Raw genomic sequence first — 16,463 nt, 5'->3', positions numbered from 1 at the left:
AGAGGATTCTTCGGTGGTGAGGGTCAGTTTGATAGATATAATCCCGTCAAGCAGATCGTTCTATTGTTTGTTAAATATATTGCTTTAGGGCGTATTAACGTTTGATTATTTTAGTGAATGGTGGAATATTTATTCATTTTCGCGGAAATATTTACGTTTTGTGGAGAACGTTTATTTTTTATTAGTGTCATGGCTTTTAATGGTGAAAATTGTGGGGAATACCAAAAGTTTATTATTATGAAGGTTAGATAATTGTTTTTTATAATTTTTGTTTTTTTTTTTTAATTTTTTAATACAATAAAAAATATGTAGTAGTCTATTTCTTTAGTTTAATAATTTATTCAAGTTATAACTATACTCTTTACAATATTCGAATGAAGTTAATAAGGTTTCACAATAATTAATCAATCCCGTAGAATATAGTTATCAGTAAAACGATACAATAGATTAAGTTCGTGTATAAGTATTAATGTAAAGATGGTACTCCGCGGTTACAATAATACGATACGTTAAGTAAAGGAAAATATGATAAGTGTAGTAACCCGTAGATGTGTGTATCTCAGAGGCTGAGGAAAATCTGCCTCGTGCCCCTTGACTCTTGAGGGTGTTAGCCTTTGCTAACACTTAGCGTTGTTCTTGGGGCCCCGTGACGTCATGAGCCCCTTGAATGCCGGGGAAGGGATTTTATGGCCCAAAGAGCCATACGGTGGTTGACGCAAAACTTTCGAGAGTGGAAAAGTACTCCCACAAATATTTAAAAAATTTTTTTTATTTTAAATTTAATTTTTGGTTATTAAATTCGTCAAAAAAAAATATTTTTTTTTTAATTTGAACTTATTAATTTTTGTAGAAAATTAAAACGACTTAAAAAAAATTTAACATTTTTTTTTAAACAGTTTAATTAATAAAATTGGCGGTAAAAATATAATGAATGAAAGATCAAATAATTTTGCTCCCAAAAAAAAAAATTATCAAATAAAATGGAAAAAAAGGTGTGATATTAACTACCGATAGTATTTTTTAACCACTGTGGGATTATCGTGTCGATAAATGTGAATATAACACTCACGAGTTAGTGTGGATGCTCGATTAGCAATCGTTTGGCGTGTTACTACACGTGGTGTCTATTTATATCCATGAATTATATTTATATTTCTATATTAAGTCACTTCTGTAAACAGATTCATACTTTCGGTATTATTTTTTTTTGTTAAACTATTTAACTTTTTCTTTTTAAATATCTCCCAAAAGTCATCGCTAATTTGGGGTGATTTAAAAATTAAAAAAAAATTTTTTTTTTAATCTAATTTTAATAATTGATTGAAAATAAATTGAGTATTCAATGTTAAAAAAAAAAGTTCAGAAAAGTGACTTTTTTTCTAGATAAAATTAATTTATTATTTTTTTTAGCTCATTTTACACAGTACTTTACTGGTCTCAATAAAAAATGTTTTGTTTTTTCATTCGTTTCAGTCAATAGATTTTACGATTTCTCAGATTCAAGTAGACCGCTTAAACGTAGGTCATAAAACGAATAGAATTGGAGACTTTATTTGTAACTTTTTTTTTTTTTTTTTTTTTTTTTTTTTCAATATTTATTAATTTATTAATACTTTGTAAATAAATTATTTAAATCATTTTACATCTGTTAATGACAGATTATATAAAAATCTATTTCAACTATAATTATAAAATTTATTTTTGCAGTAGAAAAAAAAGTTTTCCTGCTTATTTTATCCTCTTCATTTTCTACCGGACATGTAGAATATTTGCGCGTAAATATTTTGACGTCAAAAGTTTATTTTATGTTTCATATCCACTGATCCCGCGGGCGTTATTTGTATTAGCAAAACCGAATCTGCCTAGTGGGTTCCTGTTTACATTATTTTATATAAAAAAAAACTTTTATTAAATTCCTCTAACAGTTACAAAAATTTTATTTGTATGTTAATGACAGTCTGTAATTAAAAATATTATAACATAATAAAGAGACCTGTAAATAATATAGTTTTTCCCTACATTTTTATAAAATTGTATTTAAAAAAGGTAATAATTATTCACGATCGAAAGAATTTATTTGAATGTCATTTTTATAGAATTTTCATATTTTATGACGAATAATCTATATTATTAAGAGAATATCATTCTTACTTATACTCAATTTATTATGATAAGTATTTAGGCTGCATTCAAAAATTTTCTATCTCTAGATACATAATTAAGAAACGACCTTGTATCTTGAGAACTATTGACATTTTTAAAGATATAAGCTCATCCTGACGTTACACTCATCGAGACCTTTCATTTGAGTACTCACATCAATTTTTCATATATTTTATATATTTATATATTTCACAAATACCATATATATAAAATATATAAAAAATGCCATATGGGTACTCAAATGAAAGGTCTCGATGAGTGTAACATCGGGATGAGCTTATATCTTAAAAAATATCAATAATTAAGAAATGACCTTGTATCTTGAGAACTATTGACATTTTTAAAGATATAAGCTCATTTTGACGTTACACTAATCGATACCTTTCATTTGAGTATCCACATCAATTTTTCATATATTTATATATAACATATATATGAATATATGAAAAATATATAAAAATGCATGTGGGTACTCAAATGAAAGCTCTTGATGAGTGTAACATCGGGATGAGCTTATATCTTTAAAAACGTCAGTAAATAAGAAAGTACAATGCAATTTAACATAATTAATAAGAAATTACCTTGTATCTTGAGAACTATTGATATTTTTAAAGATATAAGCTCATCTTGACGTTACACTCTTCGAGACCTTTCATTTGAGTACCCACATCAATTTTTCATATATTTATATATATTACATATATGTATATATGAAAAATATATCGAAATGCATGTGGGTACTCAAATGAAAGCTCTTGATGAGTGTAACATCGAGATGAGCTTATATCTTAAAAAACGTCAGTAAATAAGAAAGTACAATGCAATTTAACATAATTAATAAGAAATTACCTTGTATCTTGAGAACTATTGATATTTTTAAAGATATAAGCTCATCTTGACGTTACACTCTTCGAGACCTTTCATTTGAGTACCCACATCAATTTTTCATATATTTATATATATTACATATATGTATATATGAAAAATATATCAAAATGCATGTGGGTACTCAAATGAAAGCTCTTGATGAGTGTAACATCGAGATGAGCTTATATTTTAAAAAACGTCAATAGTTAAGAAAGTACAGTGCAATTTAACAAAATTCATTGTTTAATAAAGCAAAATTTTATTTATTTATAGTTCACAAGTCACGGCAGTCACATAATGACTGCAACATTGCTAGTTTTCATTAATAAATTAAATCGATATCGCTTTTATAGTCCGAAGAGGCATTAAAATCACCGCATGGTCGTCGTAGCTTTTATTTATATATTAAAAATTGCAGTTCATCCGCAATTTTAATAAAATCGACAAAAAAATTTTCCAGACATATTTTATCTATTTTACTATTTGTTTTCTTTGATTGTCCTTGACTCAATTTGATTTATCGATTAATTCATAAATAGTCACGATCTACAAATAATTAAAACTTAATTAGTTCATTCATTATTCGTCTAATCATCAGCAATAAATAATTAACAATTTTTTAAATTATAAAAGAACTAATGAATTAAAAATTTCAAAGAAATAATTTCTTCTCAACAATACCTAAGAACTCTTCCAATTAATTGCTTTAATTAAATATGCATTTTAACGACAAAACCTATGCTAAAGTAAAAGTAATTGTCTTTCCGGGTATAATAGAGAAGTATAATTTAATATCTAGTGTCCTTCCCTCGACTTAACAATCGTCATTATGTAATTCTTATACAAAAAGAATTTAAAAGGAGAATTGTAGAACCAACTGTCAACCCTTGGCTATCAGTTTTAAAATATTTACAACTTCTAGAACTCGCGAAGAATAAAACACTTTTCTGTACACATTAGTCAACAAAGTGCGCTCAATTGTGTTGTTAGTAATTGCAACTCGGTCATAAAACACGAACTTATGAAAAGCCACGTCAGAGCAAGCACGCATGCCACGACTATAAATAACAATAATGTGTAAAAGGACAAAAGCTTTTTTTACTATTCAGTCTGGTGTTAAATTCCGAGCTAATACCACGTATTTTTTATTTTGTCGCGTAGTGAAACTTTGTTTGAGCTGAAAAAAAATTTTTAACTTTAATATTATCTCAAATTTGTGAACAATTATTTTTTTTATTTAAAATAGATCGTATTATTGTAATTAACTTTAATAGTGAAAACAATTATCCATCGTTTTAGTTTTCATTTGTAATTTTGTAATTTAGTCGTGAACCTCCACCGGATGTGCTATTAATTTCACCCCTATATTTACCTACCAGTCATCACGTTGTTAAGTATTAATATGTTTTCATTTATAACGAGAATCACGTTTCAATTTAAAAATATAATGAAGCTCTCTTTATAAAACTAACTTTAATTCGATACCGACAAACCTATGCATCTATACACAGAAAAAAAAATTTTCTTGAATTAATTATATAATTTTGAAGAACTTAATCTTGATTTGAGTAAAAAAAATTCTTGAACTAATAAATCGACGGTCTAATTAGCAATTGGTCTACGGCTGCCCAATTTTAAAACACAGTAACTGCAAATTTTTAAATCTGATTTTTTTTTTAAGTATTGCTGCTTTTTTTGTAGCTTTGAAACCATAATTTCAAGTATTTTTTCTTTAAAATATTTATATTAGACTATTTTCTATTCATAAATCAAATATTTTATTAATTTGGCGCGCAAACTTTTTTTTAATAATAAAAATTTTAAAAAATCTTAAAATTGTCAGTTATTGTGTTTTAAAATTGGGCAGCCGTCTAACTCCTTGTTTTAGAGGGTAATTTTTTAATATTTTGATGTAGCAATAGTTTAATTATAAATTATTTGAATGATCCAAACCAAAATATTCTACCTCTATTAGATATAAAATTGTTTTTTAAAGTGATAATAAATTTTAAACTAATTATTTTTTCGTACAAATGAAAGATTCTCTAAAATGTTGTTAGACAATTTGCTAATTAGAACGTCGAAATTTTACTTGATTCAAAAATTTTTCGTCTTGATTCAAGACAATTACCCTCTTCAAAATTATTTTCTTGGTTCAAGAATTTTTCTCTCGAATCAAGTTAATTTTTTTTTCAGTGTAGTGTTTTAAACAAAATCAGCGAATTTTTTTTTTACTTCTACAGTATTTTTTAATAGTATTATTATTAGACATTTTTAATTAACAAAAAACTTGAAAATTTTATATAAATTGAAAATTGTGCAAAAATGTTTTCTTCAAAGTGTAAATTGCCAATAAAGAAGCAGTTTTTGCGGAATTTGAATTCACTGTGAGTATTTCTGTGACAAAAATTACCGTTTCAATTGAAGTTCCTCATATTAATATTAAATGTACAGAAAAAAATTAGTTTTCAATTAATAATTTGGATAAAAAAGCTTTCTTGCTGCAACCAACTGTTGGCGAGAACAATCGCTGAGACCGCCTTATAACCCCCTTCTCTTTCTATCATTTTATATATAACATTTATTCAATCCCCACTATATACGCTTGCCACGCCTCTTAAGTTCGCAAATATTCACAAGACTGAAGAAAAGTAATCTACTTTTACGGTACCAAAAGCGAAATTTATATAAATATCATACATCGTTCACTTTTTAATGAATAATTTTCATTTTTACACTGAAAAAAAAAAATTCAATAATTTTTTTACTTAAAAAATATTTCTTTTGAATCAAATAAATTTTTTTAATCGCATTTATTGATTTCTGGACTTTAACTTTTGACGTTAGAATTTTATTCAGTCACCATACTTATGAATGAATACTAATGACTACCAGTTACATTAAATTTAATTTTAATAGACCATGTAATAGATTATCAAGAAAACACTCGTCTATTGTAGCAATATATAATAATAGCCATTATTATACCTGGTCTGTATTGTTGTCTAGCTGCTGTAGCTATTGAATACCTTTTACCTTTTGTAAATTTTGTCTAGACGGACCTAATGAAGCCCTAGACTTATAGTTATTATTATGCTGTAAATATTTGCATAAGTTTTTCCCAACACATTTTTCCCGCAGGTATATTATAATCTGCTTATTCTTTCTGTAATTTTTTGTAATCTAAGATTTACCTTTTTTTATCTTCTGCAATGTCAAATAAAGGATAAGAACTTTATTGCTTGAACACAGGAGTTATACCATGTGTTTTTTTCCTCTCTTGTTTATTACAACTATAATTTTTCCAAAGATCCTTTTTCGGCTATTCTCAGGTATCTTTTGAGTGCGTTGTACTTTTGAATGCGTTGTACAAGTTATAAGTACCAAGTAAAATTTAATATATTTTTAAAAGTGATATCAACAGTTGATGCTTCAACAAATAAGATTTTTAATTAGCTAGATGTCTAGCTAATTAAAAAAAAAAAAATCGGATCGAAATAAATAACTTCTCTTTAGTGGAAAATTTTCAATTTTTTTAGAGGGAAGTTAAAAAAAGAATGAACTGTGATTAAAGTTGGTATTTTTTTTTTTAAATTCAAGTACCTTGTTCAATTAATTAACTTCAAGCATTTCTTGAATTGAGATTGTATCATTTCAATAACTAAAATGTAGCGTGATTAAGTACATAAAAAATTTAATTCAATATCTTAAAAGTGGATTATGCTTTTAATTAATATTTATATAATTTTTAATGCACTTATATAATTTTTTAAAAATATTTATTCAAAATTTGAATATTTTTAATCAAGCGGAAAAATTCTTAAATCAAGTAAAGTACAAAAATATATCGTGAAATATTTTTTAACATGATTGTATATGAGTAGACAGGCTATTTGTAATTTATTAAAATTTTTCAATTTCTAATTTTATTTAGAAATTTTTAAGCCAATAAATAAATTTATATATTTATACCTAAAACTTATCTCTCGTGTAGGGAGACGATTCAGGGCTCATGCGCCCTCTTGTGATGGTTATCTCATCTAACAGATAAAATTCTAAGAATAAAGTAAATGGAAGAGAAAATGGGTCTGTTCGGCGGAACTAAGGTCCTAAGTAAACTTGGTAAGAATAAATATAGTAAAAAATGCTTTGACTATACTAATTCTTACTAATTTACTTAGAACTTAGTTGGGCTGAACAGACATTTCTAAGAACCTGCGACCCTACAATATTTTTTACAGTATATCTGCCTCACTATTGCGTATCATTTTATATTATAGAATGTGTTTTTTTTTCCTCAACACCACAGTTTGACTCCGAAACTCATGGGAGTCACATCGTTTTATTTTCCGTGAGCTGAAAGTCTTACTCAAGGCCAAAATTCGAATTAGTTTAATACAAAATACTCTTTAAAGTTAATAGACAATTTCTTAAAAAACTTTTAATTAATTAGTAATAATTCTTGTAAGTATATTTAATCAAAAAGTAAGTTAAAAATTTATACTAATACTTTTAATTAAATTTTTAATTTTTAATACATAATCTTAATTAAATTCCATAAAATTTTTATCTTTTTGTTCAATCTTAACTAATTTGTTAATAGTAAATATTATCTTGATATTTATTTGACTTATTTTTGTTTGATATGATTAAACTTATTGAATCGACCTTTCAGTAAGTATAAAATTAATTTTTACGTCACATAAAATGAAGTAACTAACGACTTGTCGGCTTTTATAAGTGTATTCTTTATGTCAACAAGATTGCTTCCACTTTTTCCTCGCTTAACGAAATAGTTTCTGAAACAACTTTGTAACAGAAACAACTGTTGAAATATTTAGTGCGCATGCGCTTGAACCTACGCATGCGCATTGGTCATTTAGTGTACTTCTTTTTTGGCTTGTAATGAGAACTTCAGTAATCTTCATTAATTTTCTAATCTTTATTTTTTAATATAAAATCTCATTAAATAAAGATAAATTTCCAAGTGATTTTTTTGGTTCAAAAGTTTTCAAATTGAATTATTTTTTTTTAATTGTAAAAAATTTTTAAATAATTTTCGACAAACTTTAATTCAATATTTTTTTGAAGTACTTTAAGGATCATAAACTTTACAATCTCAAATTTACTATCAAGAGCTCAATGAAGGGACAAATAATGTCTTTTTAAGATTAAAAAAAGATAATTTTAAGTTGCAGAATAAAAATCTATTCAGATATTCAAAAATTTCCCAAATTTGTCCTCAACAGATGTCAACATAGTGATAAATAGAAAAAGAATGGATAAATCTTTAAAAGACACAATTGAAATCGTAAAATTGAAATAGTCTGCTAGCTTAAAGCGATGCGGGTAATAGCAAATGTCATTACTTGAATAAGGTCTTTTAAATATTATCTTTTATGATAATTACACGGTAGGAATGTAACATAAGGTTGGGATAGGTTGCTGAAGATTTCCAATAATCTCTAAGTGAAGCTTACAAAGTAACCTTGAAATCATTAAAGCAGAAAGTAATTATTTCTTCCCACTCTTTTTAAAAAAATAGTCTATTTAAACGGAAAAATTTCCAAATTCGCTCTTCAGTTCAAGTTTGGTGCTTCACATGTCTCACTGATCAGTTTTTAACAAGTTTTTGTCATGGTGTCTCATCAAAGTAATAAAAGTCTTTACAAAAAGGTAACTTTACATTTTTTTGAAATGCGTCTTAAGTTAAAATTTATAAAAAATATTCTGATCATTAATTAGTTAATTGATTGGATAAGAATGAAATCTTTTGATTGAAGTTACTAAATTAATAAGAAGTATATACTTCATTAGTTATCTTCTGAAGAATAAAAAGTTTTTCTCTCAAAAATTTTTTAACAGTTTGCTTCGATTCTAATTTTCGCACATCTCTAATAAAAAGCTACTGTAGGAAATTATGGTAATATAGGTAATCGTAATTTAAATAAATAAAACGCAGTGATTTAAGTTTTAGATTAAATATTTGGTCTTTATTTAAAAGACTGCGTTTTGAAAAGCATCCTTACGCTTGAGAGAGTCGGTTTATACTAACGAAAACTAAAAAAAATATTTTACAATGAGGTCTAAACTTCTCCTTAAGGATCATAAAAATTCCATATGTTTTACCCTAATATACGTAAAACTCTATAAGGCAAGAGTACTCATATTAATACAGAAAGAGTCCTTGTGTGACCCATGTGTCAGGATAATAAAACAGAGCTAAGAATAACTTTCCCTTCTGAGAAATACTTCAACTTAAGTTTTTAGCCTAAAATAAAAAAATAAAGAATTATAAACTAGGATTCATTTTTGTACGGAGAATTCAACAGTTACAAACAAAATATCAAAAAATGATATATATTCTTACATATCGATTGCTATTGTCACGCTTTGAGCATCGAATATCATATCACACGCGTATCTATCGGAAAACTTCAGCAAATGTTCATAGCAAACTGCTGCAAGTACAATCGGTGAATTCAATGCTCGTTTTAAAGATGTATGAGCAGGGGTGAGAAGAATAGTGAATTTTTATAAGAAGGAGTAAGCTTGAATAACATATTCTAGAAACAAAGTGATAGAAGAGTAACCATGTACATTAAAAGTATATAATCAGTTTATTGCAGGCCAAGAAAAGTTATCGAAAATTTTTGACTCACATAAATAATCGAGAATAACCCGAGTTGAAAAAAATGAACTTAAATTAACGTAACTGCTATACTAAAAAAATTGATTTAAGCTCAGCTAAGTTCATTTTTTCGACTCGGGAATCAAGCAACGTTTTTCATTTTCTATAATCTTTCAAGTTTATATTGATAAAAAGTTATTTTTAGCTACAATCTACATAGAGCTAATGATGTAATTTACATTTTTTTCTAATCTTAATGCAGAATACATGTCATATCGCATGTTTTCGCTTTAGTCAATGATTCGCACAGTCTAATGATTCATAAAAATAAAATAGAAAATTGCAAATGTACTTTGTGCACCGGTATTTGTCAATAATCTCACGGTTTCTCTCCAATCCTCCAAGTAATATTATAAACAAAAAGATAATACAGTTTAAAGCGTGTGTCTAAATGTTTATTAGTAAAAATCATTCATAACTTAATAATTTGAACTGGAATTAAGGAAAGTATGAGTCAAGAATTTTCATAGCTACTTCAATCCCAAAAAAACAAGTTGCATTAGCAGGAATCGCGCGAATCATAATTGGTACAACTCCTCGATAAAGTGCCCAAGGTCCTTCTTGACGTAAAATTTTAGGAAGCAAAGATCTCATGCCACGTGGATATTCATCCATTGATGAGGTTTGCAATCGAGACTTGAGTACATCTGCAGGCATAGCAACGACCCAGTTAATCATCCCAGCAAATCCTCCGGCAAATATTGAGTGCCACATCAATGTCTATAATTTTATGAGATATTAATCGTTTAATATATGTATTGATGTGTAACAATCCATTATATAGATTACTTCTTTAAAATGATTAGCGAATAATCTCATTAGAATATCGTAAACACTGAAATATACTCCACTTGCGGGTAGGTCACGCAATATTGTTGCACTAGTGCCTACATAAAGATTTTTTACACCGCCGTTACGATAAAGTTTCAGAGCGCAGTCCATAAATCCATGGAATAATTTTTTTTTGCCAATCTAATGGAGTAATAAATAAAGAGTTTTACTTTAATAATATTGTTTTTAATGCAATTTATAATGGTTTTAATTTTCAAGATATTTTTATATTAATACTGGAAATTAAATTAGATTTTTACAACAGATTTTAGAGTGTAAAAATTCCCAACAAAATGAGGGATTAAACTATCTAAAGTATCCTTATCATTTATATTTCTCAGGTAAAAAGTAACAGACCTATTTAAATAGATCTTCCGAAAATCTAATCTCAGGTATAAAACTAAAATCGTTAATACTATTCCAGGTCAAAAAAAAAATTTTTATTGCTGTGACCTTGGCTAGGATTGGTTAATTTTCTCGTATTAACAGACTTCCTAAAAGATTAACCAACAAAAATTGGGATTTTATTATCTCTAAATACTTAGAATAAAAAAATCCGACCGATTTCAGGAAAAAATAGTTAAAAACCTACTATACAATTATTTACGATCTATATAAGCCTCTTAAGAGATTTTCTCGCATACTAATGCTATAAAAAAAAAAAATCTTCAAAGAAAAAAAGTATCATCTTCACCTTAGAGTAAGAAGAGTCTTTTTAAAAAGTAACCTTGCGCATGACAAAAGAGAATTACATACGAACGCATTGTGACACAGACTTCAGTTGCGACCGGTTGACCATTCAGTTAAGAAGTACGCTTTGAGTGCACTATCATTGCTATTAAATAAGTTATTAAGCACTTGACTTCCATAATCCATTGGATATGTGTAATAACTTGGAACATTATCTTTTATGTCTTCTTGTCAGTAATAACCTATATAGTATAAGTGCTTTTCGATAGAGCGGTATACGTTTTAGTAGTATTATCAAAGTTTGCCTATCAATATTGCCATATCATAGTTGCTGTACTTGTAACTATGTAATATTGTCATAAAAACCGGATCGACCCCTCTGAATATCGCTTATCGCTTGTATATTATCCAGTTTGTACTTTAACGAGCTCTAAATGGTTTACTGCACTATCCTTCACCCAAAACGCAACATAGGTGTTCATACTTATAGATATTGAGGCCATTAAAAAAAATCAGTCTTCTAAAAAAATTTCTATCTGATTATAGGATTATTTTTGCGGCCACTTGTTAGATGTGACGTCTGCTAAAATTCAAAATTTTTGCTTTTCTTTTAAATATATTTCACTCTTTATTTTTCAGTTTACAATTTATCATACCCTTGAAGTCTGTATAAGAGAAATTCGACCCCTTTCCCACAATTTGATGAAGTTCTGACGAATCATCCAGATAACCCGAATGACCTGGACATAATAACGACTTTGTTTGCTTAAAGTCGTAAATTTAAGACCTATGAGGCAATAGCTAAAACTACGCATGATTCATCCGGATTTCGATAAATTTGGAAAGGGCTGCCTATCATTTTGAATTTAATTAACATATAAATCATATGCAATCTCCGTTGTTGCTAACCCTATATAAACCGCCGAGAAATTATTTTTAGGCAGTTCGATTCCGACCAAGATACCACTAGTTAGCTCCGCTCTGATCGTCTCAGGCAAATAATTCTTCGACAGCACATAAAACTCCGTAATATACGAATCAGTGTCTTGATTGTGGTTACGCTACATTTAGTAGCACTAACATGGTAAATTCATTCGATAATCCGATATTTGCGCGTTGAATTTCACCTAATGAATCGCGAAGTGTATTATTTCTCGCTGAATAGTGTTGATCATTTATATTTTATCAGTTTTATTTATCGAATTATTTCCGCAAGGAATAAAATTTCAACTAAACAATAGAATAGGTTACTCGTGACCGAAGTCAGCAAAAATCCATCATCCTTACTCTCTTTAAGTTAACACTTAGAGATAACGTTCAAGCTTGTGTACCGCTCCAAATTCCAACGCAATTTTTAATTTAGCTCCCGAAGGAACAAAGTGACAACGTTCAGATATTTGAGATTTCTATTTCATAACTCCTTACTCCCATGAATGACCTTGAGATTATAATTTAGCTATCAACAGGTTTGTTAAATTATTCGCTTACTTGCATTTGCAGTAAGCACTTGACACGTTCTCCTGGCACGCTCAACGGAATGGTAGCAAGTCCGCTGAACATTCCCGCCAGAAATAATTGAGTTGCTGTCAAGTCTTCCTTGCGTTGGTTCGGCTTTGCTACTAATTTCTTCCCTAAACTGAAGCTAAAAAAACTCAATCCGAATATTGGGACTATTCCTACTAAAGGTACCATCATGCCCTGCATAAATTATTGAAAAAAGTGGGTGAATTTAATAGTGACCGATTAATTAATCAAAAAAAATACTTTGTATAATCCTGAAGGTCCTTCTTGGTGAATTATTTTGAACATCGCATCCCAAGTATTTCTATACTCACTTGGCTTAGATTGCATTCTTACTTTTATAGTATCCAAAGGATGTCCACACAAAGTTGTACATAGTCCACCAAAACCACCCGCTACGATATTTATCTGTAATTACTATTGATATGCAAACCCATAAGATGATTCTACTTAAAATGATTTTATTTTTACACTAACCAATAAAATATTTTCCAGGCGGACGATCTCGCACTAATACTCTTGTCCCGTCTTCCTCGGGGTATAAATTTGCTGGATTTTTATTATTTAAATCCATTTTTGTAAGTTTATTTAGATACAAAATTTAATTTTTGGATTAGCTTCAAAATTTAACTTTCACACAAATTTGGAGACGTAAAAAAATCATTAGTACCTACGGATATAATTAATTTAATATAATTGAATTCATTTAATTATTTAAATGATATAAATAAGTGATAAGAATTATGGAATTTTAACTTTTAGCTTAGATTACGTTCTTTCATATCGTATTGCATCACTTGAATTTCAATATATCAGCATTCTAAGCTTCATGGTACTAAAATCCAGTCACACATGTAAATTAAGCTTGGTAATCAATTTCACAGACATATTGAGTTGCGTTGAAGCTTGATACATTTCTTTTAATAATTTTACTTTATCACATGTTTTATTTTGCCCACACACGTCAAGTCTTTAAATAATTAACAATGTTTTGTTTATTTACTGGGATTAGTTTTCAATCATAAATTTTAGAACTGCCAACAAAAAAATAAAAATATAAAATATACGACGCCATTATTTATATTTAAGGTTTCATATTATATATTATTTATTTTCATAATAATAATAATAGTAATGATGATGATGATGATGACGAGAATAGTAATAGTAATATCACTGAGACGCAATTTTTTCTGACAGCTAATCTTTTGTTTTTAGTTTCACTCTCAAAAACAGTATCATATATCGTGAGAACAAGATAAAAAATATATCTCGCTGAAAAAAATTTAATTGTAGATTGGTAAAAGAAAGGATGTTGATATTTCGAGTAAATTATAAATATAAGATCAAATTGAATAACATTTACACCCTGTGAGAGCGATTATTTGTTGTTTGACCTTCATATAACGGAATAAGAAATCAGATGGTCATTTTCTTTTAATTAATACTTGTCAGCAGATGTTTGATAATTTTTTTAAGAAATAAATTATGGCAAAAAAAAAATTGACATGTAGAAATTGAATAAATTAAAAATGCAATTTTTTTTAAATAATTTTTTGGAACAAATTTATTTGTTAAAGAAAATTAAAAAATTGTGACAGCTGAATTTAAGGTCATTAATTTTTTAATTCTAAATTAAGGATTTAAAATTTTATGAAAATTAATTTAGCAGATATTCTATTATTTTTTTACCAAATAAATTTAGAAAATTAGAAAAAAAAATTGGCATGAAGAAATTTAAAATCTAATTTTTTTTTAAATAATTTTTTTGTTGAAGAAAATTAAAAATTGTCAAGTGACAGCTGAATTCAAGGTCATTAATTTTTAAATTCTAAATTAAGAAGGATTTAAAATTTAATGAAAATTAATTTAGCAGATATTTTATAATTTTTTTACTAAATAAATTATGACAAAAAAAAATTGGCATGAAGAAATTAAAATCTATTTTTTTTGAAATAATTTTTTGGAACAAATGTATTTATTGCAAAAAAATTAAAAAATTGTCAAGCGGCTGCTAAGATTAATGTAATTAAAATTTAACAAGTAATTATTAAAGAAAATCAAAATTTATTTACTGTTTTACAAATTTGTGTGAAAAGTAAAACTCCAAGTAGGCAAAAATAGTCCATTGAAAAATAAAAATATTACGTAATTAAATATTAAATATGCAGATGCCGCTACTCATCGTTCTTTAATTTGTAAAAACTCGTGGTGGAATCAGTCGAATGTGTGAAGCCGTGATGAATGGAGTGAATTTCGTTGTTTTGGTCCCGAAGAAGGGTTATATATAAACATTGACTAAAAAATTTCACAAAAACGGAAAAAGATTGATAGTTAAGATTCAGTTGAGAATATGTCTCAAAACAAAATACCTAACGGCAGATTAAATCCCTGGCAGCACATTTTTTATTCGCTTAAGCGAAAATACAGTTACAAGCGACGTTTCCGTCAAGTGGGTCCACATTTTTGTTTTTTTTTTTTTTTTATTTCTATCTCCTACTTTATCTTTAATAATAGAATAAATTTTTTATAAACTCTTTCATTTATCATTAATATTAATTGACATAAAATTACATTCTGATGATCCTTAAAATGTTTCAGGCGAAAAAAAAACTTGAGCGTAAGGGCTTATCTCAAAGAAGGATTGATAAATGTTTGCGACAACTAGAGTGTCAACCAAAAGTGGTTGTCGAACCATTAAAAATTCATGGTTTTCGCTATTTTAAACGGTTAGTTTTGTGTTTTAACATCTTCTGTGGCTCATAAATCTAACAACAAGTATAGTTTTAACTTACTGACCTATTAATAAGTAAATATCAGGTTGGATTTACATTTGTAAGTTAAAAATCCGTGATTTACTCTTATTTTTATCATTTACTCTGATTTTTTTAATTTATATACTTACTAACAAATCTTCAATTTAAATTAGAAAAAAAATATGAAAATTAATTTAGCTGATATCTAATAATTTTAAGAATTTTTTTAACAAATAAATTATGGCAAAAAAAAAGTTATAAAAAAATATGACATGTAAAAATTTTAAAAACTTAAAAATGCAATTTTTTTTAATGAACAAATTTGTTTGTTAAAAAAAAATTAAAAAATGGTCAAGTGACTGCTAACTTTAATGTCGTAAAAAAAATAATATTATAAAGTTAGCCGACGTTTTTAATTTTTTAATTTTCTTCATTAATTAAATTAGAACAAAAAATTATTTTTTTTTTAATTCTATTTACAGTTTTTTAAGTTTTTAACAAATCAAAATTTTTTTGTAATTTTTTCAATAAAAAAATTGTAAAAATCTTTAGATGTTGGCTAACTTAATTTTCATAAAAAAAATATTTTTTTATTGAATAAATATTTTTTTAAAAAACATTAATAAAAATTAACAATTAAAAATTTTTTAAATAATTGATACTTTGCTCTGTTTGTAATTTAAAAAATTCATTTTTAAAAACTATTAAAAAATAATCATCAGATACTAATGATGCCTGATGACTAACTCTTCCTGTAATAGGAAGAATGGGAAATGCTAGTTTTTCAATCCGAGATAAAATTTCATTCTATGCCAATAAATCTCTATATATTTCATATTTATAGATATACTGACAATCATAATTTTATTCTGGATAAAATTTTATCTCGGATTGAGACTGACCCTAAAAGTAACAGACGTCTGACAATTGTTTTATTTTTTTTT

The 16,463-nt window shown here is 27.0% G+C and overlaps 2 protein-coding genes across 5 annotated transcripts in view; one reads left to right on the top strand and one right to left on the bottom strand.

Moving 5' to 3' along the window:
* Positions 1 to 16,463, top strand: part of LOC123264548 — a 49,259-nt gene that overhangs the window by 20,380 nt on the left and 12,416 nt on the right. Inside the window, exons 1-2 of one of the 3 annotated variants that reach the window (XM_044727840.1) lie at positions 14,970 to 15,215; positions 15,365 to 15,492. The exons of 1 other annotated variant lie outside the window; for it this stretch is intronic. In XM_044727840.1, the coding sequence (XP_044583775.1) occupies positions 15,117 to 15,215; positions 15,365 to 15,492 (227 nt within the window). In that variant the 5' untranslated portion in view covers positions 14,970 to 15,116. Of the gene's footprint in view, positions 1 to 14,969; positions 15,216 to 15,364; positions 15,493 to 16,463 lie in introns of those variants that run through there. One more of the 3 variants, XM_044727841.1, reaches the window with a different exon arrangement.
* Positions 10,089 to 13,420, bottom strand: LOC123264550 (mitochondrial carnitine/acylcarnitine carrier protein-like). 2 transcript variants are annotated; one of them, XM_044727843.1, is made up of 5 exons: positions 13,241 to 13,420; positions 13,007 to 13,171; positions 12,731 to 12,940; positions 10,511 to 10,693; positions 10,089 to 10,441 (listed from the first exon to the last, which is right to left on the bottom strand). In XM_044727843.1, the coding sequence occupies exons 2-5, from the start codon at positions 13,091 to 13,093 to the stop codon at positions 10,160 to 10,162; spliced, it is 762 nt and encodes a 253-aa protein (XP_044583778.1). In that variant the 5' UTR covers positions 13,094 to 13,171; positions 13,241 to 13,420; the 3' UTR covers positions 10,089 to 10,159. The 2 variants fall into 2 exon arrangements, with proteins under 2 accessions (XP_044583778.1, XP_044583779.1); XM_044727844.1 differs by having other exon boundaries at positions 13,007 to 13,420.

This window comes from Cotesia glomerata, linkage group LG5 (genome assembly GCF_020080835.1).
Source record: "Cotesia glomerata isolate CgM1 linkage group LG5, MPM_Cglom_v2.3, whole genome shotgun sequence".
In the NCBI taxonomy this organism is placed as follows: Eukaryota; Metazoa; Arthropoda; class Insecta; order Hymenoptera; family Braconidae; genus Cotesia; species Cotesia glomerata.
Note: the sequence above shows the minus strand (reverse complement) of the source record. Positions and strands in the feature narration are given on the sequence as shown.

Coding starts and splice junctions, on each gene's coding strand:
- LOC123264550 (XM_044727844.1), bottom strand. CDS start 13,093: ATGCAATCTAAGCCAAGTGAGTATAGAAATACTTGGGATGCGATGTTC. Junction 10,694..12,730: donor AGTGCTTACTGCAAATGCAA/GTAAGCGAATAA, acceptor TTACTCCATTAG/ATTGGCAAAAAAAAATTATT. Junction 10,442..10,510: donor TCGCTAATCATTTTAAAGAA/GTAATCTATATA, acceptor ATAAAATTATAG/ACATTGATGTGGCACTCAAT.